At 40.8% G+C, this 27,835-nt stretch overlaps 2 protein-coding genes across 4 annotated transcripts; one reads left to right on the forward strand and one right to left on the reverse strand.

Moving 5' to 3' along the window:
• The first annotated feature begins 548 nt into the window (after window positions 1–548).
• LOC146549252 (cathepsin S-like) lies at window positions 549–4,118 on the forward strand. 2 transcript variants are annotated; one of them, XM_085261958.1, is made up of 8 exons: window positions 549–737; window positions 985–1,107; window positions 1,175–1,324; window positions 1,415–1,639; window positions 1,719–1,884; window positions 1,962–2,064; window positions 2,150–2,254; window positions 3,983–4,118. In XM_085261958.1, exons 1-7 carry the CDS (start codon window positions 618–620, stop codon window positions 2,247–2,249), a joined length of 987 nt encoding a protein of 328 aa, XP_085118084.1. In that variant the 5' UTR covers window positions 549–617; the 3' UTR covers window positions 2,250–2,254; window positions 3,983–4,118. The 2 variants fall into 2 exon arrangements, with proteins under 2 accessions (XP_085118084.1, XP_085118085.1); XM_085261959.1 differs by lacking the exon at window positions 3,983–4,118 and adding an exon at window positions 3,468–3,972.
• On the reverse strand, window positions 4,108–27,712 carry LOC146549253 (synaptic vesicle glycoprotein 2A-like). 2 transcript variants are annotated; one of them, XM_085261952.1, is made up of 13 exons: window positions 27,504–27,712; window positions 20,827–21,570; window positions 18,367–18,547; window positions 16,330–16,481; window positions 15,770–15,903; window positions 15,584–15,673; window positions 13,416–13,523; window positions 12,499–12,587; window positions 12,239–12,403; window positions 12,009–12,142; window positions 10,334–10,540; window positions 10,085–10,244; window positions 4,108–8,770 (listed from the first exon to the last, which is right to left on the reverse strand). In XM_085261952.1, the coding sequence occupies exons 2-13, from the start codon at window positions 21,434–21,436 to the stop codon at window positions 8,587–8,589; spliced, it is 2,214 nt and encodes a 737-aa protein (XP_085118078.1). In that variant the 5' UTR covers window positions 21,437–21,570; window positions 27,504–27,712; the 3' UTR covers window positions 4,108–8,586. The 2 variants fall into 2 exon arrangements, with proteins under 2 accessions (XP_085118078.1, XP_085118077.1); XM_085261951.1 differs by having other exon boundaries at window positions 20,827–21,574.
• Between the last annotated feature and the right edge of the window lie 123 nt (window positions 27,713–27,835).

The raw sequence follows: 27,835 nt of genomic DNA on the forward strand, positions 1-27,835 counted from the left end.
TCCTTTTCCCATTTAGAGGCAAAGAAAACGGAGCTTTTTTTTTCTTCTTTTTCTCTCATCCTGTTCTACATAAATGATTCAAGCTGTTATTATCAAGCTGATATTATTTTATCGTTACATTAATACATTAATATAGCACAATGTTCAGTAAGCTTGTATAAAAATAGCCAGTAAAAATCTCCTCCAACGAACTACTTCTTATTTTTAGTACATTTCAGAGCCGATACTTTTTCCACTTTCAGTTCAGTGAAAAGGTTGAATCACTACTTTAACTTTTACTGGAGTATTTTTCAACACTAGTGCACTGTGGCCACAAAGGGATGGACATGGCAGGCATTCACTGCTTTTTACCAAGTACCTGAGTAAATCAGTGAATGCAGGTTTGATGGGTTTTTTTCAAGTTTGTCAAATAATCTGAACTGCATACAATTTATGTGGATGGCTCATATGACAGCCCCTCTCAGTGCTAACATACTTCAGCTGACTTTAAATGTAAATTGATACCACCTGTAAACTCTGCTGCTCCAGTCCACTTAAAAGCAGGAGCCACACTGCAGGCTGTTTGCTTTGTCACACCGTGGTTGGAACCCGTCTTCTTCTTTTCCCAGATTCTGAAAATGTTTCAGCGCCTGCTTTTCACAGTCTTGTGTGGATTTGCAGTGGCCGATATCAGTTCGCAAACAGATCGACACTGGGAGCTATGGAAGAAAACGCATAAGAAAGTATATTCTCACCAGGTAAAACAAAAGTGGAAAAATACCAAGGTGCTGAATCCTGTAACTTTAACAGGAATGTTTCATGTCTTCATCTATATAAGTGTTTAGCTGGGTTCAGTTTAAGCATATAAGTCTGTTTAAGCTTTATTTTAGAACAAGAACCCACCTTGTGTTTCATTAACATCAAGCTGTTTGGATGTCTGAACTCTGGCTTAGTTACGGTGCACATATATGCCACAGAAGATTTGGTGTAACATTTATGTTCCAGATTGAGGAGTTGGGACGCAGATTGATTTGGGAAATGAACTTGAAACTGATTAATCTTCACAACCTGGAAGCCTCACTGAATTTGCACACTTACGAACTGGCAATCAACCACTTCGGAGACATGGTGAGCATTCTCCTCAAACTTTACATCACTTGATGGTGAATGGTGTGTAATTTCTCCATGCTTGCAGACCCCTGTGGAGATCGCTGGCACTCTCATGGGCACTAGGGTACCATCTGACCTGGAGATGGTTGCTGCGAGCTTCATAAAAGTCAATGCTTCTCTACCAGCTTCAGTGGACTGGAGGGATAAAGGCTTGGTAACTCCAGTCAAAAAGCAGGTGAGGTCCTAGCTGGTCCCCTCAGATATCCACACATGTAACAGGAAACCTCTACATTTTTAATCATGTCACGAGTAACCTTTCTTTTAGGGTTCTTGTGGCGCTTGTTGGGCTTTCAGTGCGGCTGGAGCTCTTGAGGGGCAACTTAAAAAGTCTACAGGCATTTTGAGATCTCTCAGCGCTCAAAACCTGATTGACTGCACCACAGATTATGGCAACCGGGGGTGCAATGGTGGCTTAATAGCACGTGCCTTCAAGTATGTTGTTGATAACCAAGGCATTGCTTCTGAAGATGCTTACCCCTATATCGGAAAGGTGAGTCAAGCTTCCACTTGCAGGTAGACTGTGATTAAACCTAGATGTTTCTCATGTTAAAGAGTCTACTACTTTTCAGCATAATCAGTGCAAGTACAACCCACTGTATCGGGCTGCTAACTGCTCAGGGTATTGCTGCTTACCAAGGGGGGATGAGTTTGCACTGAAGGAGGCAGTGGCTCTTGTGGGGCCCATCGCTGTTGCAGTTGATGCTTCCAGGCCACAGTTTCGCTTCTACCATCGTGGTTGGTTACTTTATTAAAATGATGCACAGATTGAATCTTAGTCAGAGTTCCTATATTTGCCCTCCTGTAACCAACAGGCGTGTACATGGACAACACGTGTACCCAGAAAGTGAACCATGGCGTGCTGGTTGTGGGTTACGGCAGAGAGAAAGGACAGGACTTCTGGCTCGTCAAAAACAGGTTGTTCTGAGTCACTGGTTGATGGACTGGGTTTCTTTGTTTCCTTTAATTTTGAGTTTCATGACAGCAGCTGCTTTATTTGTAGCTGGGGTGTACAGTTTGGAGAAGAAGGCTACATCAAGATGGCTCGGAACCGAAACAACCAGTGTGGCATCGCTCACCATGCTTGTTTTCCTTTTGTTTGATTAAGGTGGGTCTTTGTTTTATATTTTGTTTTTTTGTTTAAATAAACTGGATCACTGACATCTTAACATGTTGGAAACTTTATGAATTTGCTATAAATTTAAATCTGAATTTGTTCACTTCTATGGATCTACATTATACAACACTGGTCAACCCAGGGTCTCCCTGCCCTTTAGTAATTAAGGCTGGGAATTTGCTATATAAATGCCAGCTGACAGTTCCCAGTCTCATTTTATTTCAATTTGTCAAATTGTATAAATGTGGCATTTAAAGAAACTGTTTTGTGGCTTGAGGCAAGTTTAAATGGGCTCTTTAGATCCACAATCCTCTTGACTCTCATGAGCAGCCCCTGCTGCACCTATGACTCAACTGCAGCCAGTTTCTGTAAAACAGGGCTCCATTAAACTGCAGGTTTAGAAAAGGTACAACAGGACTCCTGAGTTCAGATGTTGAACCTGCACCAGCAGCAGTGACATCAAACGTACCCCATCAGTGATTCATGGGCCCCAGCCAATGTTTTTCTTCAATTAGACACAAACTAGTTCTAAATCATCATGGAGAGCATTGCTCCCAACTGGAAAATGAAAAAGCATCAATCACAATACCGCTTTGACCTCCAGGTATCTGGTATTATGAGGATAATGCTACGCTTAATTCAAGTGTCTGAACCCACAGCTGTTGTCTGCTTCCTGTTGGATTGCTCTGCTCTGTGGGTTCTTTATATCTGTTTGGCTAACGATCTCTCTCTTTTCATAACTCTGCTGTATTTGATCATCATTCTAAATATCTGCAGAGGTCTTTTAGTTTTTACAGCCTGAGCTGCTGGAAGCTCTGCAATCTGAATATAAGCTGAAATATATGCAACTGATGCAGAATTTATATATTTTTTTAACAGTTTAACACTGTTCAATATTTGTTTTATATTGGCTTTTGACTTGGTATCACATTTTTGGGGGCACCTTTTCACTAATTGTACTTAACCCTTTTTCTATATTTATGGCTTAATCTGTTCTATTTCTTTTCTCAATTTCTTTTGATGTATCCTTATAGGCCATTTTGAACATTCATTTCTGATGTTTTGCCTTTTAAATGTCATTTAAAATGGCTTATTGCAAAATTAGTTTTATTAATCTTACCAGCAAAACAAAATACATGTTTACAATAATGAAAACATCAAGATGTGATTTTAAAATCTTATTTCACTATATTTTGCTTCTTAGGAGACATTGTTTTTAAAGTGGTCTTGAGCCCTATCAACCACAGATGAACAATATCTGAAAACCATGTCTAATACCGGACACGCCTGAGAGATGCTCCATCTATGTTCACTGAAGCCTCATCAGAAATGGTGTCCATAGAAGGGTGGCTGTGAAGAAGCCATTCTTAAGGAAGGGAAATGGGGAGAAAAGGCTGGGGCATGCCACATTACACAAGAACTGAAACGAAAGAGGAAATTCTTTAGGTTTAAATCAATATGTGCCGAGGTCGTCACTGTATATGACAGTGTGTGTATACAGCCAGCTATGAAACACTGTCGTGGTTTCCGTCAAAGGTTTTGGAGATCTAGTCAAATTTGATGGAATTTACGTCATCTGTAAAGTGTCTGATTGACAGTGACTATCCATACCTGGATAGAAAAACGCACAGTGGAACACAATCATGGATTGCCCTTGTTTTTACTGTACTTAAATGCATGTTTGCACATTTCAATAAATCCCATTTCCCACTTTTCCAGCAAAATACAGAGAAGCAAGGGGTGACTCAAGACTCAGCACAGGACTGTACATTGAAAGTACAAAGAGAAACGTCTAAATGAAGTGAAAATTATCTGATGGTGTGAAATGGAGTACAGGACACTGGTTTTCTTCAAGTTTTATTTCCATTATGATTTTATTCAAAGAACTGGATAAATAGCACAAAAGTGCAAAACCCAGCATAATGGACAACTCTCACATAAAATAAATACAGCACCTTTTCAGCATCACTAAAATATTCTCAATATCCAGAAGTAATAAATACTGAATTTACCAAGATGTTCAGTCTTGATTTACAAAACACAAAGACAACACACAATAAAGTTTTGTGTCATACCAAACTTTTTTTGGAACTGTTTCCGTAATCTTTTTGTTTCACAATTTGCATACTTGCACATACAAACATCTACAGTTTCTACACACAGTACACTGAATCTTGAATTGAACTCACATTTAGAGTAGAACTTTTTATCAGATAATAAAACAGCTCAGAGTCAAACTAAAGAAAGCAAACAGAAACGCCATCGCTCCAACTACAGTGATGGATCCTTGCAGTTCTCTGCAGATGCGGGAGGTGTTTCTCCCACACTTTTTAAAAGACTGCCGTCATTAAGGGGAAGTCGTATCAGGCTGGTGTTTGCTTTATTTTGACCGCACCCAATATCTCTGCCTTCCTTTATGGATAAAACTCAAATCAGCAACTCTTTTTATAGTTTATACATGTATATATATATATATTTATTTATATTTATATAGAATGAAATTCTACATGTAGCAACATTAATCCGTAAACTTTTACAGTTTGGACAGGAGCTTCAAGTTGACAGAGGGCGCTCTTTTGATGAGTTCAAACCCGTGGTCCTTTTGAGTTTGACTTGATTACTTAAACCTCCCCCTTTAATACAGACTCACATAAACAAACAAGTTTATGTCAAATTACACTTTTCATGCACTTCACATTGAAAGTGTCCTTCCCTTTCCAGCCAAAGCTTATCTTCAAGATCACAAGCAACCTCCTCAGAAATTCAAGCATGTATATTCACATATATATATAATAAAAACAAAAAAGGTTACCTGGTTCCAAGGTAAACAAGGAGCACAGTCACCACTAACTCACTTTCAGAACACATACTCGAGTTTCACCAGTTTTCACCCCACTTTGATTAAGAACAATCACTGCAAGCAACAAATCTATGTCATCATACGACAATGAAAACACTAGTTCTTGCTTTGGACAAAAACAGCTGGCATACAGGACGTCCAAGAAAGTCAGACAATACGATAACGAACATGCGTCACAGTCGTTTGAATACAGAAGGTTTAGGGGGTGAAGCCGTCTTTATGAATTTAAGATGCGATCCCTTTCTCTTTTTTTCCCTTTTCTGCGTGTTTCTAAAACTGAGGAGCAGACTGTGTGTTATTTCTGGCTGCCTTTCAAGGGACTTGTTTCAAAGGCTGTGTCAGCAAAAGAGCACCCGAGTCTGTTATGAAGAACGACACACTGATTTCTACACTGCATATATAGGTCTTTTTTTTTCTTTTCATAGTGTAAATGTATTCCGTGGTCCCCAACTGAGTTGTAATCATCACAGGGATGAAAACAGAATTGCAACAGAAAAAAGTAGAAAAATATGTGACAGACGATTTCGTCAGCAGACGCACACAGACACACATACATCCAAACAGTCTTTCCAACAGGAACAAGATGGGACAAATCTGTTCATTAAACACATACATCTTTGTACACAAACAGCAAACAACGGAGGGGTGTACTACAAAGGAAGTTAAACATAGCCAGGCTTTCTTTGGCTTAAGCCCCAGCTGGAGATAATGTGTATCATAATGGAGGTTATCAACTTTCTCTGGTAAGCTGGGCTTTCCGCTTCATGGTCTTTGTGCACTCATAAACATAAAAATGGGGGTTTTACAGGTACAGCTCTTCTTCTGCACAAAATGATACCTATGAGTGTCCTCCCTACTCCAATCATAAATGTTATCAGATCATTATGACAAACTGATGACTTTTAGCTTGACGTAGCTTGCTAATGTGCTAATCTCGCCCTGACCTTGTAGTACACCCCTCAGGTATGATCCTCAGCATGTAGATTTGAAGAAAGATTTCAAAGAAATAGGTTTTAGAGATAGTATCATTTGCATTCTTTAGTGAGAAGATAATGTTCTCATGTCTTTATATGCTGAATATGAAGCTACAGCTGGCAGGCAGTTAGCTTAGCTTAGCTTAGCTTAGCTTAGCTTAGTTTAACAGGAGAAACAGCAAAGCCAGTGTAGCTGTTCCCCATCATGTCCAGGCCTTTTTGCTAAGCTAAGCTACCATAAGTGAACAAGGGTATTTGTTTACTATAGAGGGGGCTGATAACAGCACTAACACACACATACACACAATCCAGAGGACGTTTTTCGGTCAAAATGTCACACTCTCTCACTGATTGTCAGCACACAAATAGTACACAAAATACTGTCATATGTTTACAGAATGAAGGTGTACACAATCAGCTTCGCTTTAAGGGTGATTCTGATTCTTGAGATGAGGTCACAGCAGGTTTTTACATGTAAACTAAGAGCCTGCGTACCCTTAAAGACGAAAGAAATAAAAATGAGTTACAAATTTTCATCTTTTCCCAGCAGTGAAGGAATGTCTGATCAGGAGCCCTTAAAATAAAATTATATTCTTGTTTCTCTTGCCACACTGTCTAATTGTTCACTTTTTTAACAGCTTCTTTTCCCATTTGATTTGTGCTTGTGATGCAGTTTTTCTTGGGTAAATGAAGACTGCTTTGTTTGCGTGTTTTGATCCCCAACAAAAAAAATACAGCAAACAAAAGAACTAAATCAGTCTCCTTTCGTTGTTTCGACTTCAAGAATTAGCTTTCCCATTCAATCAGATAACTTATGTTCTGACTAATTCTCATATGGATTGGAGGTGAACTACACTACATGTACAATAAGGATAACAGGGATCTAAATTCTTAAAAGCCAGGGTTTTGGTTCATATGTTGCTTTTCCTTTAGAGCGGATGAATAAGATAATAATAATGGAGATATAATTGATTTTACCGCAGGCCTGATTGCTTTATCCTGAAGGGATCATGAAGAAAAAATAAAGAAAACTGAAATTATTACTACAATGTTGATTCCTGTCCTTGTCCTTGAGACCCGGAGGAGACACAAACCCAGCCTCAGCATCCGGTGTAAAATCTGTGCCAGATCAAACGTGCAGATCCATCTGGTGTGGGAAACAAGGTAGCCGCCGAAAGTACCGCACAAACATTGTGCTGTTTATTAGTTATCTGAACAAGCCTTAAACATTACACCTTTTACAGGCATTAGCAAGGGCACTGAGAAGATGCTTTTGTGGCAGGATACTGTGGGTGTTTACGTGGAGATTTCAGGCTAGTTTTTACAATAGTTACACCTCTAAGGTACCTTGATAATGTGTGGCCACACTGCTTATTCAAACCGCTGCTGGACAAGTAAAATTCCCACTGACGCAAATGACACTGTCATTTGCATGAAACACAGAGATGTAAATGAATAAATCAGAGTACAAACAAAAACATGCGCACACACACACATACACACACCACTAATTTAGGCAAATACCACAAGTATCTGCTCTCACAGTTTAGCACTTGACCAAAATCCGTCCCACAGACGTTCCTCGAAAACATCATCAAACTGACACACGACACGGAGGGAAAACATCAGCTTTGACACCAAACACAGAGGAACTGGATCAAACTATTCCCATTTACAACAGAGAATCCTGTGAAATGCGTCTTCGCCTGCCTGCATTTCGAGGCTCTGAGCAGAGAACTGGAATTACTCAGGGAGAGAAAAAGCACCTCGGCTCTCTGTGTCTGAGTAACAGCAGCCTCACTGGAATGTTTTAACAATATTTGGTAGAGAATAACAGCGGTCAGCAGGTCAGGCTTCAGTAGGAGGCAGTGATCGAGGGTCACGGGAAAGTTTTTTTTGTTTTTTAACAGAAAATATGTTCACCCTGAAATTCATTTTGAGAACTTTTGCAAGCAAGTCTATGAGCAACAGTCTGGATGCAAATGTAAACTGAACTGTTCCAGTAACGTCACAGCACATTAAACAGAGGCACTGGACGCCAGTCACTGAGGTCGAGGACAGACGAGAAAGAAAAACGGAAAACTCACCACATACACTGACTAAATCATTCTCGTTCCTTCAGAAATGGCTTTTTTAAATCAGTTTCCTCTCATCATGTGATCGTTCTGTGTCACTGAGCATCTGTGGGAGCACATTATCACCCTCTAAGAGTGGCTCTTCCATAAGATATCTGATTCTTTTTCTGAATATTTTGAATACCTGACAAAGCAGCGGAAATTAAGTGATCATAAATATAACATCATCTTTTTCTACCTCTGTGTGTTCTCCTCTTTGAATGATGCAATCCACATTTCAAAGGATTCTGGGCTTACAATGGGGATGGCAGTCTGTTTTTGTTGGTATGTGACAGCAGAGCTGAAGCTCTCAGGGATGTTGTTAGTTGTTAAACACGCCAGCTGGACTCTGCTGCCCTCTGCTGGTCGTCAGCTTTACTGCAACACTTGGCCTCTCGTTTCGGGCAACTTTGTGGCAAGGAAACTGCCGGCGGCGAGGGCGCCGGCCGCAAATAGGATGGGTATGGCCTTGGTGATGCCCACAAATGACTGGAAGATGCTGATCCCCAGCACGGCCGCCAGTTTACAGAGGGCGTTCAGGAAGCCGAACGCTGTGGTCCTGGAGACAAGAAGAGAGGGACACACCGACAAGAACGCACACACACGGTAAGGAGGGTTTTTAACAGTATTTATCACTCACTGCTTCATATTTGACCTATTACGGCCATATTTAAGATAATCAAAGTGAAAAAAAACTTTCCTCTTTCTCACACACAGCTACACTTTTATATGAATCCCACCAGGACATGACATGAAGAGCCTCTAGAGGAGGACTGGCCAACACCGATTCTGCTAATAAATTTTATTGACATAATTTCTAAGTGAAGCCAAGCGGATGAGGGTTTCCAGTTTTGCGGCCCCAGAATCATCTCTCCAATCCCTGCATATGAAGTGGTTTATCTGGCTTCATCAAGGGGTGGCCTCCAGCATGCAGTGGCTCGGTTTGTAGCAAAATGTGAAGCGGCAGGAATGAGAACTGGTACCTCCAAATCCACAACCAGGACCCAGGGCAGAGGATGGATGTTAAAAGAAAACATATTGTTAAAGACGTTGAATAAATGCGCATTTGGGTTAATATGGTGGTCTTAGAAGCATTTAATTTACTTTTTTTTACTATGTTTGATTTGCTTTTCGCTTCATAAAAAATATGCCAATTCAATATTTTTAATAAACAGCCAATTCAGATTCAACTCGAGTGAGTGCTTTTAAAAGTGATTCCCAAAGGTCCTTAAGGGGGATTTAAGTGGCCTTTATAGATCTCAAACCTTACTCACACTTTGCCTTGGGTGACCTCACCTTGAGGGTTAAGAGTGCTTTGACCCTTAAATCCTCAATGATTGTAAAGACCCACACCTTTTTTCACACCTTGGCTCATGTGATGACCCATACGTTCAGTGGGTCAACAACCCTCAGTATCACTTCCAAAGAGGACAAGCCCCTTCAAAGACCTGGACTCAGCACTGTTTCTTAGAACTGAAGAAGCCTCTTGGATGGGAGGGGAAACATCCTTGCAAACCTAAAGAAGTCTAGCTGCCTTCTTTTTCAAGCTCTCAAGGCTCAAGGCGTGAGCTGGGTGACTGAGAAACAACACTGATGTGGCGTCTCAAACTTTTGCCATCCACAGCAGATTTGTTGGTAAAAATTCTGGTATCACTCAGCAGAAATGAGTCCACCTCCATAAAGATCCTTCTCTCTCCAGAAAAGAAACTACAAATAAAAATTCAAATTCTTAAGGGATAACAACCCTGAAATGACACTTTTGGACGGCATTTATAACAACACAAAATGAGTGAAAGTGCAACCAGACAGACAGTATTACTCTGTCAGAAAACAGAAACCTCAGCAGTAGTAGAAACATCTGCTCTCGTGTTACCTTTTATCCGAGGGGTAGAGCTCCACTGTTATCACATCCAGGGCATTCCACGAGGCGATGCTGATGCCACCAAATAGACATAAGAGGGCGATCATCCCCGACTCGGTGTTTCCAAACATCAGGAAGAAGCAGCTGACACATGATATGACGCTGGACCCGGCTATGTAAAAAGAGGGAGCAGTAGTTACGTTAAACTGAGTCGCCTCTGCACTCATAACTGAATCCTCCACCCAGATTAGACTAACCTACCCAGCATCCTTAACCGCCCAATTTTATCCATTAATAGAGCCGAGACGATGTTGCCAGGCAACACCGCCAGGGTGCCGAGAAAGTTGACAAAGTAGATCATGTAGGCATTGTTGAAGTCGTCGCTGAAGTCGAGCATGCAGCCCTCCTTGTTGTGGAGAAACGTGCTGTTGACCAGTTTGCAGTTGACGAGTCTGTATTTGAATAAATCTGAAGGCATAAAAGGAGGGAAAAAAAATTGAAAATGATTAAATAACTTCATAAATTTGTGAACATCTGTGATTTCCACTGGGTAAAGAAGCTCTCCTCAGCTGAAAGAAACTCCTCTGCATGTTTCTCCTCTGATTTAAAGAAGAAAAGCTAAGTAAAAGATACAACCTTAACTTTTTGTTTAGAGCATAAAAAATATAAAAGATTTACGCCACGTCCCGAAGAATGTCTGACCCAATCCAAACCAAATAAAAGATCAGTTTTCCTCAAACTGGGAAGGAGGGGATTAAATAATCCCTTAGCAAAAGAAGCCAGAACATTACAGCAGCCACCACACAAGCATCTGTTTTTAATAGGGGCAAAACACGAAAGCAGCATCCAGGACAGCATCTCCCATCGTCACAAAAACGACAGCAAAGGTCAGGAGACATTTCTGTAGAAGATAAAGGGGATTAGTTCTGACAGGCTTCTTAATCAATAACAGTTTCATTAAACGGAGTCTGCAATAAAAGTGCTGAACGATCGTAAAATTTTAGATGCACAAATGACACAAACATAAAAGAATGCGTTGCTGGCTTCATCGGGGAGAAAGCTACAGCTGCCGTAAAAGCTGCAGAAGAACTGAAGCTGAATAAATCTGCCACAGCTTGAGACGGATAGCCGCAGTATGCTAGCAGAGGAACCGTTTCTCTTTAGTTTCTCACGTTTCCCAGGTCTGAATGTGACGTGCTGATTTAAAGCACAATCGGAAATCCAAACCACACGCGGCTCAGTTGCTTTTTAAACGATTTGGTCTCCGCACACGGGGAATTTCTGGTTCTGATCAGCCATTCAGCACATTCTTACATCTGTTTTATTCTTCCTGACAGGGTGCTGTTGTACAGACAGCCCGATCACTCGCACCGTGTCATGCCTTTTGTTTTGACTTTAAGATGAAATGTAAGCATTTCTCACATAATTTATCTGTCAGGTGAAACCATCAGCTAAATGAACAGAGAATCTCACATTTGAGGATTTGTTCGATAGATAGATAGATAGATAGATAGATAGATAGATAGATAGATAGATAGATAGATAGATAGATAGATAGATAGATAGATAGATAGATAGATAGATAGATAGATAGATAGATAGATAGATAGATAGATAGATAGATGCTGCCCGACCATGGTGAGCCACGCCGTGAAGCTCCTGGTGAACAGATTTGGTGCTGATGTTAATGACTTTTAAGCACTCTGTATCTCAGCGCTCGATGACCCCACACTATAACTTCATACCACCTCCTAAATGCTTCCACTTTGCTTTGCTTAATTTTACACACCGGTGGCAACAAGACTAAAAGCACCTGAATTCACAGATTAAGAGATGTGGCCATATAGTGCATGATCTGCTACGTACCTATGGAAAGCCATGGAAAGCAAGTTTATAATGTTCATTAGTGCTCCTGCACACGAGGAGTCATATTTACCTGTGTTATAAAACAAGCTGGCAATGAAGGTGCAGTTTCTAAAGAAGGTGTGCGTGGATGTGATGTCCTCAAAGTAGCACTCTTCAAACACGGAGTCTTCAAAAACCATGGACTTCATCTTCAGGTTAAGGAATCTGTGATCAGGAACATTTTTTTATTGCATATTTTAAAAAACAATATTCTCTACTTTGGCATTAAAGTAATTAATGTTGCCCTGAAACAAAAATTACTTGTCGTTGAAGTAGTATCCTTGGCGATGCACTTGGTTTTCCAAGGTGAAGTTAAACGTGACGTGCTCCACTCGCTCCTTAGTGAAGGTCTTCGTGCGCGATTCATATTCCTGCTTCTGGATGTACTTGATCATGTCCGGAAACCACACGGTTAGACCGTAGTAGCTGGAAAGTTGTGGGAGTCAAGAGAGATTAAATAAGCCCCAAACGGAGCACGAGAAACAGTAGACAGCAAGGAGGTTTTCTTTTTTTTAGATTACCTGAACGACATAGAAAACCAAACAGCCATGAGCATGAAGGTCGTCCGTTTATATTCTGGCCTGAAGCAGGCAAGGATGTTATTCCGTATCTGCAACAAGTGAACACGGAGAAACACAAGAGCAAAGCTCATGAACAAAAAAGCTGAAAGCAACATGACAGCGGCTTCCACATAAAACAAGAAAACGCTGCTTCAACTCTCTCATTGTTCAAACTTTTTCTTGTAGTGGGCATTAAGCAGGCATTAAGCAGCAGCGCGTAGGCGTGTGTGTGCGTAGGAGAACGTAGGCTGCGTGCAAATTCAAATCAGGCAAACAGCCTGGTGAAGGATTTTTTTGCCCAGAGCATAAAAGCCCAGTGCAACAACATGCTGCTGAAGTTTAAACACATCAAAGCCAAAAAATCCACACAATACCTCAAAAATGCATCATCTTTGTGTGCCGAGTGTTATCACAGAACTTGAATTTGGGAGAAACTTTGCAGGCGGACAGGTCAATAAATGCTCAAGCAAGTAGCTTATTATCCCTTTAATATACTCAAAAAAAATCAAAGACAAACTAAAGGAAAAGACATAATATTTTAGCTACACTTGGATTTACTTCCACCTGTGCTTGCATGCACATTGCTTTCATCCACTGAGGCGTTTTAATGCCAGCCCTGAGTTGTAAAACACCTCAGCTTCAGCACTCTTGAAAATAACTGTAATTTTGAGGAAGCTGTGATCTTGGGTGGGTGCCAGAGGGGGCCTTTTTTATTTCACACTGTTAAAGCTTGGCCCTTTAGTTACTGCTTTTGCTCACAAAATCCAAAATACCAAATTTCCTGGTTACTCAAAAAAAAAACAACCAGTTTAGAAGAACAACATTTGTAGGCTAGACAAAATGTATGTAAACTGTATTTTTTAATTAACTTTACTCACCTGTTGGGAGAGGCTCATAATCTTCAGTCTGTAGCGCTGCCAAGCAGGCGTGTCGGTGCCAACGTCCACCAGCTCATCCATCTGCTTCACAGTTTTGATTGTGGTGACCTTGGACCAAAGTCACAAAAGTCAAATTAGAGATGACTTTGGCTCAAAAATAATGTAACTACTGCAAGAGACTTTCTGAAAAAGAGGCTCTGAAAGTCAGCACCAGATATTACAGAGACATTGACTGTAATAACGTTTACTGTTAATCATAAGCCTGATGAACATCTCTGTAATGGGTAAAGCATCTTTAAATGGACTGGGAGCTGTTACAACAATGTATTTATTCTGTTCCTGTTCTCATGACTTGTTTAACCCGAATACATATTGTGGGAAATCACACATTTGTATGATTTGTGGGTCGATTTTAATAGGTTTTATCTCAACAGGAAGTAAAGAAGCAAATCCTTGGAGCTTATCTCGAAGATGATTTACAAGCAGTTCAAAATACTTGTAATAATGTAAAGTTTTGTCCATCAAGCATCAACTGAAACCAAATACTGCAGTTCCTCAAATAGCCACTAGAGGCTCACTCCCGTTCCCTTAGAACAACGCGTGCCCCCTCCAACCACACCCATATTTTGTTTTCAAACTTGATTGCAGTTTATTCCACACCCCACAATAAAATAAACCACGAAACAAACTATCTTTATGGTGTAATTATTTTACGTATAGTTGTTTTTTTATTTTACTGTTTAAAAATATTCAACACTGGTATCAATACATTTTTCAAAAAAATGTCTCTCTGTGCAAAATGGGTTTAAAAACTGTGATAATGTTTGTTTGTTTGTTATTATTTGTATCCCACTGTAAATTTACTGTATAAAGAGCTAAAATCGCCAAAATTTCATTATAAGAAGTGTTTGTGAACTTAAAATCAAGAATGTGGGATACTGTTTGTCCGTGATCCCAGCACGTGCTCCCGAAGCGGGGGAAACAAATTCTTTTGGGGGTACCTACCTTTGCACCGCCGTTGTGCAGGTGAAGCCAAAGGCAAGATATGCTTCATCATATTTTCTAGTCTTTAGCTCGGAAGGAAGTTGGTTTGCAAGCATATTTGGCGATGGTTCATCCTCTGCTCTGTGTTTGTGTGGGATCCCGGTCAAGAAACCTGTCCATTATGCTAGCAGTGTCCAAGCATTCTTTAATTTATTTATTTATTTTATTCATAACTCGCCACCCCCCTGCAATGGCTCTGCGCCCCCCTTTACTAACATGCTATCCCCCTCCCCCCCAGGAGGCGTGCCCCTACTTTGGGAACCACTGCCTTAAATCCACATTTCAGAAATGGCCAAGTTTACATTTACAGCTTTCTACATAAAATACTTTGAACTTATCTACATCATGTCCTAATGTCCTAATGACCCATCTGCAGTTAAACTGAGAAATGTGCAACACAAGCCAGCTATTCAAAGTAAAAGTAGCTATTCAAAGTAAAAGTATTCAAAGTAAAAGTAGCGCCTCATAAAACTTGTTGGCTGTAGCCCTGATGTAAACCTTCTCCATGTCCTTTCTGCATTGCTCATTATCAAGTTGTACCATAGCTAAGCTAGTAGTCTGCAAGTATTTGCAGACAAACATGAAAAGCTACAGGTAAACAACCTGTTACCAAGACAATTCCTGAGAGGTGTTCGGTGCAGCATCTTCATTTAAACTGATTTCACCCAGCAAGAGGTAGCAACCTCCAGGAACCACTGCTGACCAGCTGGGTATTTCACATTTCCATAGCAACCAGAGGGTGTATCACATCCAACATGGCAGGCAACTCTTGAGCAATGTGTGCATGATGTCATGTGACAAACAAACCTGTGTTAATACATCTTCTGCACCGGTTAAATTTGAGGCCACAAACCAGTGGGTGATGTCATAGTGGTTACATCAGTCCTTTATATACTCTGTGGTTTTCATTGCATCACATAACAGCAAGTTTCCTTTGAACAAGTCATCGGCTCTGATCCAAAGTCAGTGTGTCTTTTTGTTCAGCTTACTCCAAACTAGGGGCGTAACCCCAGGCAGCCAATGGGTATCTGACCAGAGACCCCGTCTGTTCTCCCTCTCCCACACTTCCCTCTGCTGTGAGCGCTCTGAGAGATTTACATTGCTGTTTTCTCACTGATACTTACAGAAAACACCCTCTCTGGGTATCCCTTTGCTCGCATGTTTGTGTCGTGAACTTGCTTCAGAACCATCCAGCCTTCGTCATGTTTGCCATTCTGTTAAAGATGGCATGGATTTAATAATGAGAAACATATCAGCAGCTATTACTGTAAGACAAAGACTTAACTGTTTAAACAAGCACATCTGCTAACCTCTAAGTAGAAGCGTGGGCTCTCTGGCATGGCGTTAAGGGCAGCGATGGCTGCAACTGACGGAAAAGCGCACACTAGCACAAACACACGCCAGCTATGGAACTGATACGCCGAGCCCATCTGGAAACTCCATCCTGAAAGGAAAAAGCAAGCCAACACAAAGAAGTGAGCACACATTTCCAAATAGTTAACCTTCAGTGCAGTGAAAATAACATGTTTTTAAAACTCACTATGAAGCATGTTCTCAAACAGAATTTAGAGGTCAGAGGTCACCCTCAGTGCACGGTTTCTGGGCAGATCACTTTCTAGCAAACAAAGTCAGCTTACGTTTTACCCTCGAGCTTTTCAACTGACTGACAAATCTCCAAAAATATTAACATCTTGGTGGGATTGTTCATACGTACATGCATAATAATAATTGTAAAATAAAGAGATTGTAATATAATATTTAGAGAGCTTTATTTGTATCTCATAGGCATTTGATGATGATCAGTCAGCCTGGGCAGAGAAAGTAAGGATCCATAACTATCTGTTTTCTTTACTCTGATCACTGTACTCACCATAATGTGGGATTATAGCCCAGGCCATTGCAGATGCGTATATTCCTCCAATCATCCAGAACATGCAGAGCCAGCTGAGGTGCTCGCCACGCTTCTCTTGGGACAGAAATTCAGAGTAGTACGAGAAGACGATGGGAATCGAACCACCGATTCTGCAAAATTCAGAACACAACTGAGCCTAGAGGTGAAGTGTTTGTATCAGTGATACTATTTTTGATATGTATATGTGTGTTTGAATAGATGGGCTCTTTCTTCTGTATCATATCAAGAGTCAAGCAACATACTTATGTTATTGTTTTTAAAAGTAGAGCAACTGTTTGCGAAACTTTCCAACTCGTGGCTCTCTCAGACCTTGAATGTGCAGCAATTGCTGTTTCATTTAGCCACTAAAGCTTTAACACAACCAGTGCATTAAATGTCTCTGTGCTTGTGTGATTATCATCACCATGGTGCAAAACAAACTCACAGGAGCTCAGCGGGAAAACGACTGGTTTGAGCCCAAATGGAAACGATGTCAGGCTTTCAATTTGCCAGTTCGCTAAACTTGAGAAACTCTGTTTGAACACTTTGCTACACGTTGTAAAAACTAAATGAATCATCAAAATCATTTTGTGCTCGTGCGATTTCACTGTTAAAATTACATTTGTGCAGCCGGATAAAAATTAAAAGTTTCAAAAGGGAAGGGACTAATACTGCAGTTATGGCACACTGTGCAGTGAAAAAGTAATTACCCCCTAAACCTAAGAACTGCCTGTGCCATCCTTCGCAGCGAGGATGGCACTTTCACATCACTGTGGAAGAATTTTGTCCCACTCTTATTCATTTATTTTTTAGCACATCAGAGGTGGACTTGCTGGTATGTTTCAGGTCGTTGATGCTTGAGCTTCAGGTACGAAGTTATAGCTGGACATTCTCCTTTAGGATTTTCTGGTAGAGAGAAAAATTCATGGTTCCATAAGTTGCCCTGAAGCAACAAAGCAGCCCCAGATCATCACACTATCACCACCGTGTTTGACAGTTAGTATGACGTTCTTTTTATGAAATGCTGTTTTAGTTTTATGTCAGATCTAATGGGACTCAAACCTTCCAAAACGTTCAGCTTGTAGAGTTCCTTGGAGATGCTCCCATACATGCCATTTTTGCCCAGTCTCTTTCTGGTCGTTAAATCATGATCTCCGACCTTAACTGAGGCGAGTGAAGCTTGCAGGTCTGCATTTGTTATTCTGGGACCTCCTGGATGAGTCATCGATGTGCTCTTGATAGGCCAATTTTGGTCACCTGGGCAAGTTTTCTCCATTTGTTGAAATGGCTATCACCACGTTTTACTGGAGTCCCAAAGCCTTAGAAATTGCTCTAGGCCGATAAAGGTCAGTGACTTTGCTTCTAAGCTGTTTCTTTAGATCGTATCACATAATGTGTCCCTTTTTGAGATCTTTGAACTACACTTTGTCAGACAGGTTCAGGTTAACCCTCTAAAACCGAACCTGTCGCTTATATCAGACAGGAGTTTTGCAACTTTTTTTTTTCTGCTCTCAAATACAGACTTAGCTGTAACTCTGTCTGTGAAGCTGGACTAAAGAAATAAGTGCCTAAAGTTTTGAGAACATGTCTACCGTGGTTGGTTGGTTGTGGCTAATAGACTTAGTTTATGTTAGCTAGCTAGTGACAGAACCGATAACTCAGTGGGAAGAAGGGGACTAAATCTAAAACTCTGTTTAAGGGGAACACTTTTGAGCTGCTCCTGTCTGCAAGAAGGAGTTTAATTTTTAAACCACAGATTTGCTTTCCACTTTCCCTGTCTGCCTCTTTAGCAGCAACTGCTGTTAGCTTGTAATGTTTGGGTTTGTGAAGCACCTTATAAATGAGGACTGTGTAGACGAGAGACTTTGAATTCATCATTTAACAAAGATGGTCCGGGTAGGTTTGGGCAGATTATTGCCCCTCAATAAATGAAATGATGATTTTTTTTTTAAGTCAACTAAATGGCACGGGCAGAAACAACAGAAGTATTTTTGTTATTATAATTATTTTAATTACCCAACACCCGAGAGGAGGCGGCAAAACAGAAAGGTGCTGTAACCCTGGACAAAGGAGGAGAAGAAGGAGAAGATACTGTTGATAGAGAGAGAGATGAGAAGAGACTGCCGACGGCCTATCCGGTCAGCCAGAGCTCCCCATAGGAAAGCGCCAACCATCATCCCAAAATATACAATAAGACCTGCAGAGAGAGCAAAGGAAATTCAATTGTCAGACTACAAAGACTTGCCGGCTCATGATAACTCTACTATATCTCAAATCAGATTGATAGTTTGATGATAAACATGCACATTTCTTTTGTTTCCCTTCTGAGGGAAAGGCTGAGAAAAGAAGAAAACATAGAAGTGCCAGTGTGAAGCTGGCTGTAAAAGCGTGTTAATCCCCACAGACTTCCTGATAAAAGATTTAACCACTGTTTCATGACTGTAATCTGAGTGACTGAAAACCTCTTAACCATGTTTGTGCTGATGATGCCTTTGGGGCCATTTTAATGCATTTATCTTTAAAATTATATGACTCTAGTGGGTAATTGTTCTAAAAGACCATCCAAATATGGTCATTTGATCTCCAAAGAATCAAGATAGTGGCAGTTATGATGCTAAACACCACACTTTAAACTGACCAACCCGGTGGGTGATGTCATGGTGCGTATGAACATCTTTCATACACGACCCCAACTCCCCAAAAGGTTGGATGCGGTATAAAATGAAGATAAAAACTGAATAGCTAGTTAGGATAATTGGCTGCCGGTCAGTAACATGATTGGGTTTAAGACAAGAGGCAGAGTTTCTCAGGTTCAGAATATTGTTCCTAAATGTAAAATTGCTAAGAATTTAAATACCTCATCATGTATAGTACCAAATATATCAAACGATTTAGAGGCTGAAAATGATGCAGGATGCTTCAGGTGCTCAGGCAGAAACAATGCATGGGCTCAGGAATCATTGTCTGTGAACACAGTTCACTGCGCCATCCACAAATGCAGATTTAAACTGTTGTGTAAAGAAGAAGCCATACGTGAACATGACCCAAAGACTCAACCATCAACTTTAAGCTAAAATAATTTAAAATAAACTGAAACAAAGTAGAAAACAGTGAAATAAAATACATAAAAACATGGATTCCTCTATTCTGCATGTTTTAGAGCAGCGGTCTCCAACCTTTTTTGCGCCACGGACCGGTTTATGCCCGACAATATTTTCACGGACCGGCCTTTAAGGTGTCGCGGATAAATACAACAAAATCAAAACTAGTACCGGTACCGAAAAAAAGAAGATTTATTCATAACACACGTGAAAAGACCCAGGAAAACCGAGTTAACGATTAAAAACGATAACAAAATAACGCTGAAAACCAATAAATACCCTGAAAACCATACATTTCACACCTGAGCCTCAACTCTCGCGGCCCGGTACCAAACGACTCACGGACCGGTACCGGTCCGAGGCCCGGGGGTTGGGGACCGCTGCTTTAGAGCAGTATAATATAATCTTAAACAGCACGCTGCATCTATTTCAACAGCATTGATTCATAGTAGAAGGGTCTGTGTGCTAAAGTGACCTGCCATAAAGTCCAGACCTTTCCCCAACACCAAACATTTGGTGGATCAGGAAAGAAAAATTGCGAGAAAGACGACCCACGACTGCTGAGCAGCTAGAACCCTATCTGAGACAAAAACGGGACATTTAACTTCCAAAAATCAGCCAAGTGGACTCCTCATTTTCCTAATGTTCAATGTTTTCTCAGCTCTGTTGTGAATAAAATGTGAGTTTATGAGATTTGCAAATTATTGCATTCAGTTTTCATTTACATTTCAAACAGCATCCCAACTTCTTTGGAGTGGTGCAGTGTATGTTAAAGAGGCTAGTTTCAGTCACTCATTGTATCTTTGAAGAGCTCATTGTTGTTAAAACTATTCTTTGGAATATTTATTAAAAACTAAAACATAAAACAAAACGTTTTTTATGAAATGTTTAACATAGACGTTGCTGCATCCACCGAGCGCTCTGCCTCTCTCTCGCTTCTTTGCTGCTGCATTGCTGTGTTTCTTTTTTGCATCATTACACAACATTATCTAAATCAGTCTGGTGGCATGAAACCATTGGCAGGAACCTGTTACTGCCTCACTTGTGTGTGTAAATGTTTGTCCTTAAAAAAATGAAGACCAGTCATTTTTAAAAACAAACAAACATAAAAAGATTTTTCCCCAGAGTTGATACACATCTCACGCTCTGGTGAGTATTTCAAGTATGCTGCAACAGTGTGACTCATTTAGTTTTTTAAATAGTTCTTGGCTGAGAAGTAAAGATCATGCCACAGAGGAATGAGTTGTAGCAAGCCTTGGATACACAGCCAAGGTTTGTTGACGGGGACTAATGTGTAGATTATTAACAGCACTGTCATGTATAAAACTGATAATAAGCCTGCTAAACATTTGCAACAGAAGGAGCAGAGTCCTACCTAGCATGCTTTTGTTGGGTTCAGACAGACACATATCCTTCTCAGCGCTGGGGAGCACAAACCCGACCACAAAGATCTCCACGCCATCAGCCATGAGTGCGAGGCCCAGGACGAAGTACAGGCTCCACTGGAACTTCCCGTGGCCACATTCTTGCAAAATGGTCTCGTACTGTTGGGCCAGCTCCTCTTGGTCCTTCCTCCTCTCAGCCTCGGACACGCCGATATCTCTGAACTGCTGAGCTCCGGCTCCCACCGATCCTGGACCCCCAGCAAGGCTACCTTTTCCTGAATCAGCCCTGGGAATTCCTTGGTACTCTCCCTCATAGATCTCGTCATCTTCATCGTGACCCTCTGTGGAGTCACTGTGGCCGCCCTCATCGTCGTTCGCTGCCTGGCTGTCTCCACGGTAGTAGCCTCCATCCTGACTTCCCTGCATGGGGTAGTCATCGTCATCGTCCTCTTCAAAGCGGCTGTAGGAGCGCTTGCTGTACTCATCGCTCACTCGATCAACTGAGCGACCCACTTTCTTGGAAGCTTGCCGCTTGACTTCTTTGGCAATGTCTTTGGCTCCTTTTATGAAGGCAGTCCGGTTTTGGTAGCCGTCCTCCATGTTAAAGAAGTACAGAAGACGCACAACAAGTCAAAGGTTTAGCTTGAGAGGCCACCTGTACGTGCTGTGGCTTCAGTTTGATCAGGACACCTCAGAGCTGACTCCCAATTTGCTTGACTGGTTACAGGTTGAAGCTGTCTGCAACAAAAGCGAGAATTTACATTGGTTAAAATAACAAGTCAGGCTTGGTAACGAAGCATCTTTAATGGAAAGATGCTTTTGTTAGCAAGGGACTCATCGGGTACTTTCAGTGCATCTATTTATGTTTCCTGTAGACCCAGAGCCAAGTCTGCTTAAGTGACAACAAAGAAACAAAAAGTGACGTGTAATGAATTCAAAGATGCCACAAAAAGACACAAAAAACACAAACTCTAGAGAGACTGGCTCACTCAGCTCAACATTAAATTCTAACAGGGCGCAGTCCAGTAACATGAACGTTTTAGAGAGGCCCTACAGAAGTTAAATGTGTCGCTTGACCCTCGTTAGACTTTTTAGGTACACCTGCGGCAATTCAAATCAAGATGGTGAAATCAAATCAAGACAAGATGGCCTGCTAAAGTTCAAACTGAGCATCAGATTGAGGAAGAAAGATGATTTAAGTGCCTCTGAATATGGCATGGTTGTTGGTGACAGACGGGCTGTTCTGAGTATTTAAAAATCTGCTGACCTGCTGGGATTTTCTCACACGACCATCTCTAGGGTTTACTGATGATGGTCTCAAAAAGAAAACAGGTAAAACTGCCTTTCTGACGTGAGTGATCAGAGTAGAATGGCCAGACTGCTTCAAGCTGATAGGAAGGCAACAATAACTCGAATAACCACTCGTTCCAATCACACTTCAAACCTTTATGCTGATGACCTACAGCGGCAGAAGACCACACTGGGTGCGACTGCTGTCAGCTAAGACCTGCACACTACAATTCACACAGGCTCATTCAAAGTTAGACCGGGAAACTTTGAATGAGCCTGTGTGAATTGTAGTTTCAGAGTCTGGATTTCTGCAGCAACATTTAAATGGTAGAGTTAGAATTTGGAATAAATAACACAAAAACATGGCTCCATTCTGCCTTGCATTAATGGTTCAGGCTACTGGTGATGTAATGGTTCATGGCACATTTTTTGCCAACTGGGCTTTGTTTAAATACCATAGCCAACCTGAGGATTGTTGCTGACCAGGTCTATCCCTTTATGACTGGCACACCCTGTCACAGAGCTCAAATCATCTCAGCAAGTTCACTGTACTCAAATGGCCTCCACAGTCACCAGATCTCAATCCAGCAGAGCACCTTTGGGATGTGGTTGAACAGGAGATTCTCAGCATGATGTGTGCCGACAAATCTGCAGCAACTGTGTGTTATTGTCACGTCAATATGGACAAAAAAGGCTCTGAGGAATTAAGGCAGATTTGAAGTAAAAAACAGACCAACCAAGTGCTAGCAAGTTGTACCTAATATAGTGTTGATATGTACAAGAATATTATACGACTGAAGCCAATGAGCTTGCAGTTTCGCAGTCAGACCCGTCCCATTCTCATCACATTTCATCACCAAGACGATGACGGCAAAAACTCATCTCACAGCTTCAGAAACTGCAAGTTTTTCTATAGTCTAGAGTTAAAGCGGAAGAGGCAGCATGAAACATTAAACAAGATCAAAGTATCAGAATTCTAATAATTCTTTCTTTTTTATTTGATTTTGCATTGCACTTAATAAATTGTCACAATCACAACCTTTTAACCTTTTTCATTTTAACAGTTTTGAATGTTTCCACAAACTGTAATGAAAAACTGCTGTTGATGCGGCGTTGTGTTTTACATCTGAGTTTCATAATCCATCTCTGCCTGTCATGTTTTTATCTTTAAACTGCTTCTCTTTTCTTTTATCCACTTATACCATCTAACCAGCCTGTAATGGTTCCCATCCAGACTACACCTGTTGCCTCTCCATATTCACTCAGTGTGCGTCCTCTGCTGAGTCACAGACAGGCCTGAGCAATAATTACAGGGTTAAACATCAGGCCTTGAAAACAGTGAATCTAATTGATTGTTCTTGGTGCACAAATGTCCTAAATGCCTCATCGTATGCTGAAGAGCTGCTCTGTGTGACTATGGCTCAAATGGATCTGACACTATTGTAGAAAAAACCTGAAATCATATAATCTCTAAATGTTCTTTATTTGAAAAAAAGGAAAACATGCAGATTGGATGGAAGCCGTGTGATAAAACAGACCAAGCTTGAAATTGAGGAAAAACAAGCTATAAAACTGATATCTATTTTATTCTTTGCCACAGTGTCACGTTGCTTTTTGGAAAACGTGCTGTTTAAAGAACAATTTTAAAGGTTCGGTTCAGGTGGTCCGTATGCTTCTGCAGGGAGACGCTACAGGCGGGGTCACTGTGCAATAAAACCACTTGTCACTTTTAATTTATGGCGCAGCGAAAGCACGGACAGACGGTGATGAGACATCAGTGTGATGTCACTTTCTCCCAAAACGAGGTCTGACAGGTAATAACAGGCCTCACGGAGCAGTAAGTGTTTGTCAGTTGTACAGTACACATCATGTACTTCATCAAATACTGGTATATTTACATTTATTTTAATACTTCTGAACTAAACCAGTGAAATATAAATATCATTAAACTATGGCAATGGTAGATTTTTGGTTTGAGGCATAGTTTACATGTTCGTCAGCTACAGAAACCCAAACTGTGTGACGCATATAAAAGCGTAAAACTCTTACAGCAAAGAGTAACAGCTTTTATTTAATTAAAAATATCTCTGTAAATCTTTGCAAGTTACTGCAAATGAATGCAAACGATTAACCAAGCTGTATATAACTGTTTTATAATAATAGCAATAATAATAATAATAATTCTTGAATGATTGCGTTCACACAAGTAATCAGAACCAGAAGCAAAACCAGGGGGTTTAAATTACTTGAGTAATGACGTCTCGCTGTAAAGCAATGAACCGAGCATTTTGAACATCTTCTTCACTTGTGCAGTTAGGTCCATAAGTTTATGGACATTTACACATAAAAAATATATATTGTTGCTTTTACAGTCCAGCACGGGTGATGTAAACCAAACAGTCAAGATGTGGGTGTATTGGATCACCCATGTTGATATTTTTCCTGCATCATCATATTAAAGTTGGTTTAGGATCAATGTCGCAGTTGACACGTTAGCTATATTAAAAGCGTTCTTGTTTATATAAAACTCTCTTCTGAAGCAGTTGTTAAGCATCTTAAGTGTTTTTGTCATTACTTTATACAGTAGATAGTAAATATATTAGAAAGCTATATTTGCTGTTGCCAAATTTAGGTCACTCCTTTTGGTTTCTTGGTAATAGTTTTTATTAGCATTAGCTAATTTCTTAGCTAATGCTAACATCTTAGTTAATGCTAATTTCTTAGTTAATGCTAGCTGAATGCTCAAGCCACGTGATTGGTCAGCTTCAGTGTTGATCCTTGACCAACATTATTATAATAATATATTAGTAACACCAACACAAGTGAAGACTTTTACCTTTAACTCAAGGTTTCAATGATATTGTATGAACTGTTGAGGAACAGCTGCTTTGCGTCATCAGTGGTGGTTGTGTAATGTTTTACACATCTGCTTGGCAAGTGAAAGGTCACTGGTTCAATACTGGCATTACGAAGGGCATCAAGCATTAAAAATGCTGCGCTACCTGCTGTGATGACCGTTTTGTGACAAGGCAGTAGCTTCTTTACTCTTGATTGACTGATTCAAAATTCACTGCGGGTTAAAAATTTAAAGTTAGGTCCACCTTAAAGCATTCACTGGATTATTGTTCATTTTGACTGTAATGTGGAAAACATTTTAGAAAAAGTACACCATGTTGGATTTAGCCAGATATCGAGTTAGAGACTGAGACTTATTAGGAAAACGTTAACTGAGAGCAAAAGTTCAGTAAACAAACTTAAATGCAATTTTGGATTATTTTTGTAATGAGATTCGCCCCCTGCTGGCCACTAGAAAGCACGCAGGTTCAAGTCTTCCCTTTTCAGACCAGAATGCGTATCTTTCGTATACAGTCTGTGAATGCTCTGAGCTATTTTCATCTATGGCATTCAGTCGTCGTTACTTATCACCAAGGACAGAGTCAGAAATCGTAGTAGGTGGCAAAAAGAAAGCTGTAAATGGAGCTTTAACCTTGATAAGCGAATCAGTTCAAGATTAGGCTACCATTAATTAGTGGGAAAACAAAGAAAAAAACATTTATGTTTATGCCAGCATCTGTAGCATCTGTCCTGGATGTTATAATCACACACTGTTGATTTGTTTTTTCTAAATTTCATTCAGAAGATGATTTCCCATCAGAAGGCAGCAGATCCATCAATGTCAGCATGACAAACAGATTTACTGGCACTGATCAAAGGAACCCTACCAGGCCTGGTCAGCCAGGCTAAACTGTAGGACTCTAACCTAATAATATCCTGGATGGGCGCATTCACAGCCCATAATCTCTATGCACTTTAAAAACAAGCATGCGTGCCTGTATGTCAGTATGACCAACACACTGAAATCAAGCAACAAAATCACAAAAATGCTTCACTTTATTGTGAGGCTTTTTTGCAACCGTGCTGGACCTGCGCAGATGTTTTTACTTGGTTTGACCTTTTCTCGGGACACTGAGCGTCATCAATACCTCTTTATAATCACATCATTGCACAGCCTCCTGATGGAAGGAAAATGCAACACTGTTAACGATAGCATTAATATTGCCTCGGGTCTAATGCCTGCCGAGAGATAGAGAGATCAAAGAACTAACTAAGATGCCTATGGGAAGATTTTAAAAGATTTGCTTGGTGCTAAAAAAAACAAAACAAAATCCACATTAACTTCACACAAGGGGACACTTATAAAATAGTAAGGTTATGAGGAAAACTAACAGTCTGTGTAGATAAAGTCTGGATAGATAGATAGATAGATAGATAGATAGATAGATAGATAGATAGATAGATAGATAGATAGATAGATAGATAGATAGATAGATAGATAGATAGATAGATAGATAGATAGATAGATAGATAGATAGATAGATGCAACAGGTACTTCTTTCTGTGTTTTTTCCATTAAGAAACCAAAGAGTCAATGCTAAGACTTGTCTGACGCAAACAAAAGCTTCGAGGCCACTTTCGTCTCACATTTCCTCACTGCTGTCAACTTGACAGCCTCTCTACAGCTCACACAGCCTGCAACACACAGGCCTGTCACTGGAGGGAAGAGGAAGGCCTGAGGATGAGGAGGATGTCTTTGTATTGCTTACTGCTCTCTAAAGCTCTTTATTATTCATTTATTTATTTATTTTAATTCCCTCATTCCAAAACCAGTGAGCAATAAGTCAGCAGCTGTTTATCACTTCATTGCAAGACCACGCAGGGCAGATAGTCATCAGCATCTCCTGCAGGGTTGTTAAAGGGAGATTTCAGCCAGCCTCCTTTGTGGTGATAATCTGGACACCTGATAACATGGCTTCAACGACAGTCAAAAGAGATCCCCAAAATCGCTCCTGCAGCCCTGATATTCTCCTCTCACGGGCCTGTTCCCAACAGTGTCAGCCTGTCAGATCTGTACTGTGCTGTCCTGCTTTCACGATTTGTATATTTCACAATGTGGATACATGCCTCGGATTAAACATGGCCAAATTTAAGCCTTCGGTGCGGTCGTAAATGTCTTCATTTATAATAAGCCGTAAAAAGGGCCTTGTCGCCAAAAGGGCCAATTTGTACAGCCCTACAAATGCGGATGGATTATAACTATAAATCTGTTACAGAAACCAGCCGATTGTCTCTTCGCTTGCGTCCTGACATATGCCCCCATTCTTAGAAATCACACTGCCATCGGCTTGTCACGACTTGGATTAGATTATAGGGCCAAGTCTCGATTCACAAAATCGATCCTAATTGCCGTGTGAAGCAAACACACCCATCGCCCCCCTCTCTTCATGTTTTAATGCAAACATAAAAAGAAAGAAAAGAAGAGGGAGAGGGGAAAGAATCAGCGCCATCAGCCACTAAACGCTAATTAATTTCACCTCACCTTAAATCCTACGATGCCAGGGTCCCTCTTCAGCTTGGAGATGGTGGTGATGAAGAATGAGAAGGAGGAGGATGAGGATGGTGATGCGTACGAGGCTGTCGCTGTGAGCCGAGTGGTGACGATGATGGTGGTGGTGGTGCTGCTGATGCTGCGCGGTTTGGAGACGGAGAGGAGAAGCCCACGCCATCCACACACACTCACAAGAGTGATGCTCAGAGGTTCCCCTCCCCCACGCGAAACCCTTCACACACCCCACACGCCCCCCTCCTCACGAGCGCATTTAAACGCCCCTCGTCGATATGGAGAGTTTTGGCGCAAATTGTTGCGCACAA

The sequence above is a fragment of the Mchenga conophoros genome, linkage group LG22 (assembly GCF_057382185.1).
Source record: "Mchenga conophoros isolate Kocher_MC1m ecotype Shallow Benthic linkage group LG22, M_conophoros_male_GT1.1, whole genome shotgun sequence".
Taxonomy (NCBI): domain Eukaryota; kingdom Metazoa; phylum Chordata; class Actinopteri; order Cichliformes; family Cichlidae; genus Mchenga; species Mchenga conophoros.

Excerpts from the sequence above, each read along its gene's own strand:
- LOC146549252 (XM_085261958.1), top strand. The coding sequence starts at position 618 with ATGTTTCAGCGCCTGCTTTTCACAGTCTTGTGTGGATTTGCAGTGGCC. Across the intron at positions 1,885-1,961 it reads GTTTCGCTTCTACCATCGTG|GCGTGTACATGGACAACACG; the intron begins GTTGGTTACTTT and ends TGTAACCAACAG. Across the intron at positions 2,065-2,149 it reads TTCTGGCTCGTCAAAAACAG|CTGGGGTGTACAGTTTGGAG; the intron begins GTTGTTCTGAGT and ends CTTTATTTGTAG.
- LOC146549253 (XM_085261952.1), bottom strand. The coding sequence starts at position 21,436 with ATGGAGGACGGCTACCAAAACCGGACTGCCTTCATAAAAGGAGCCAAA. Across the intron at positions 18,548-20,826 it reads ACCCAACAAAAGCATGCTAG|GTCTTATTGTATATTTTGGG; the intron begins GTAGGACTCTGC and ends CTCTCTCTGCAG. Across the intron at positions 15,904-16,329 it reads GGCTATAATCCCACATTATG|GATGGAGTTTCCAGATGGGC; the intron begins GTGAGTACAGTG and ends TTTTCCTTTCAG.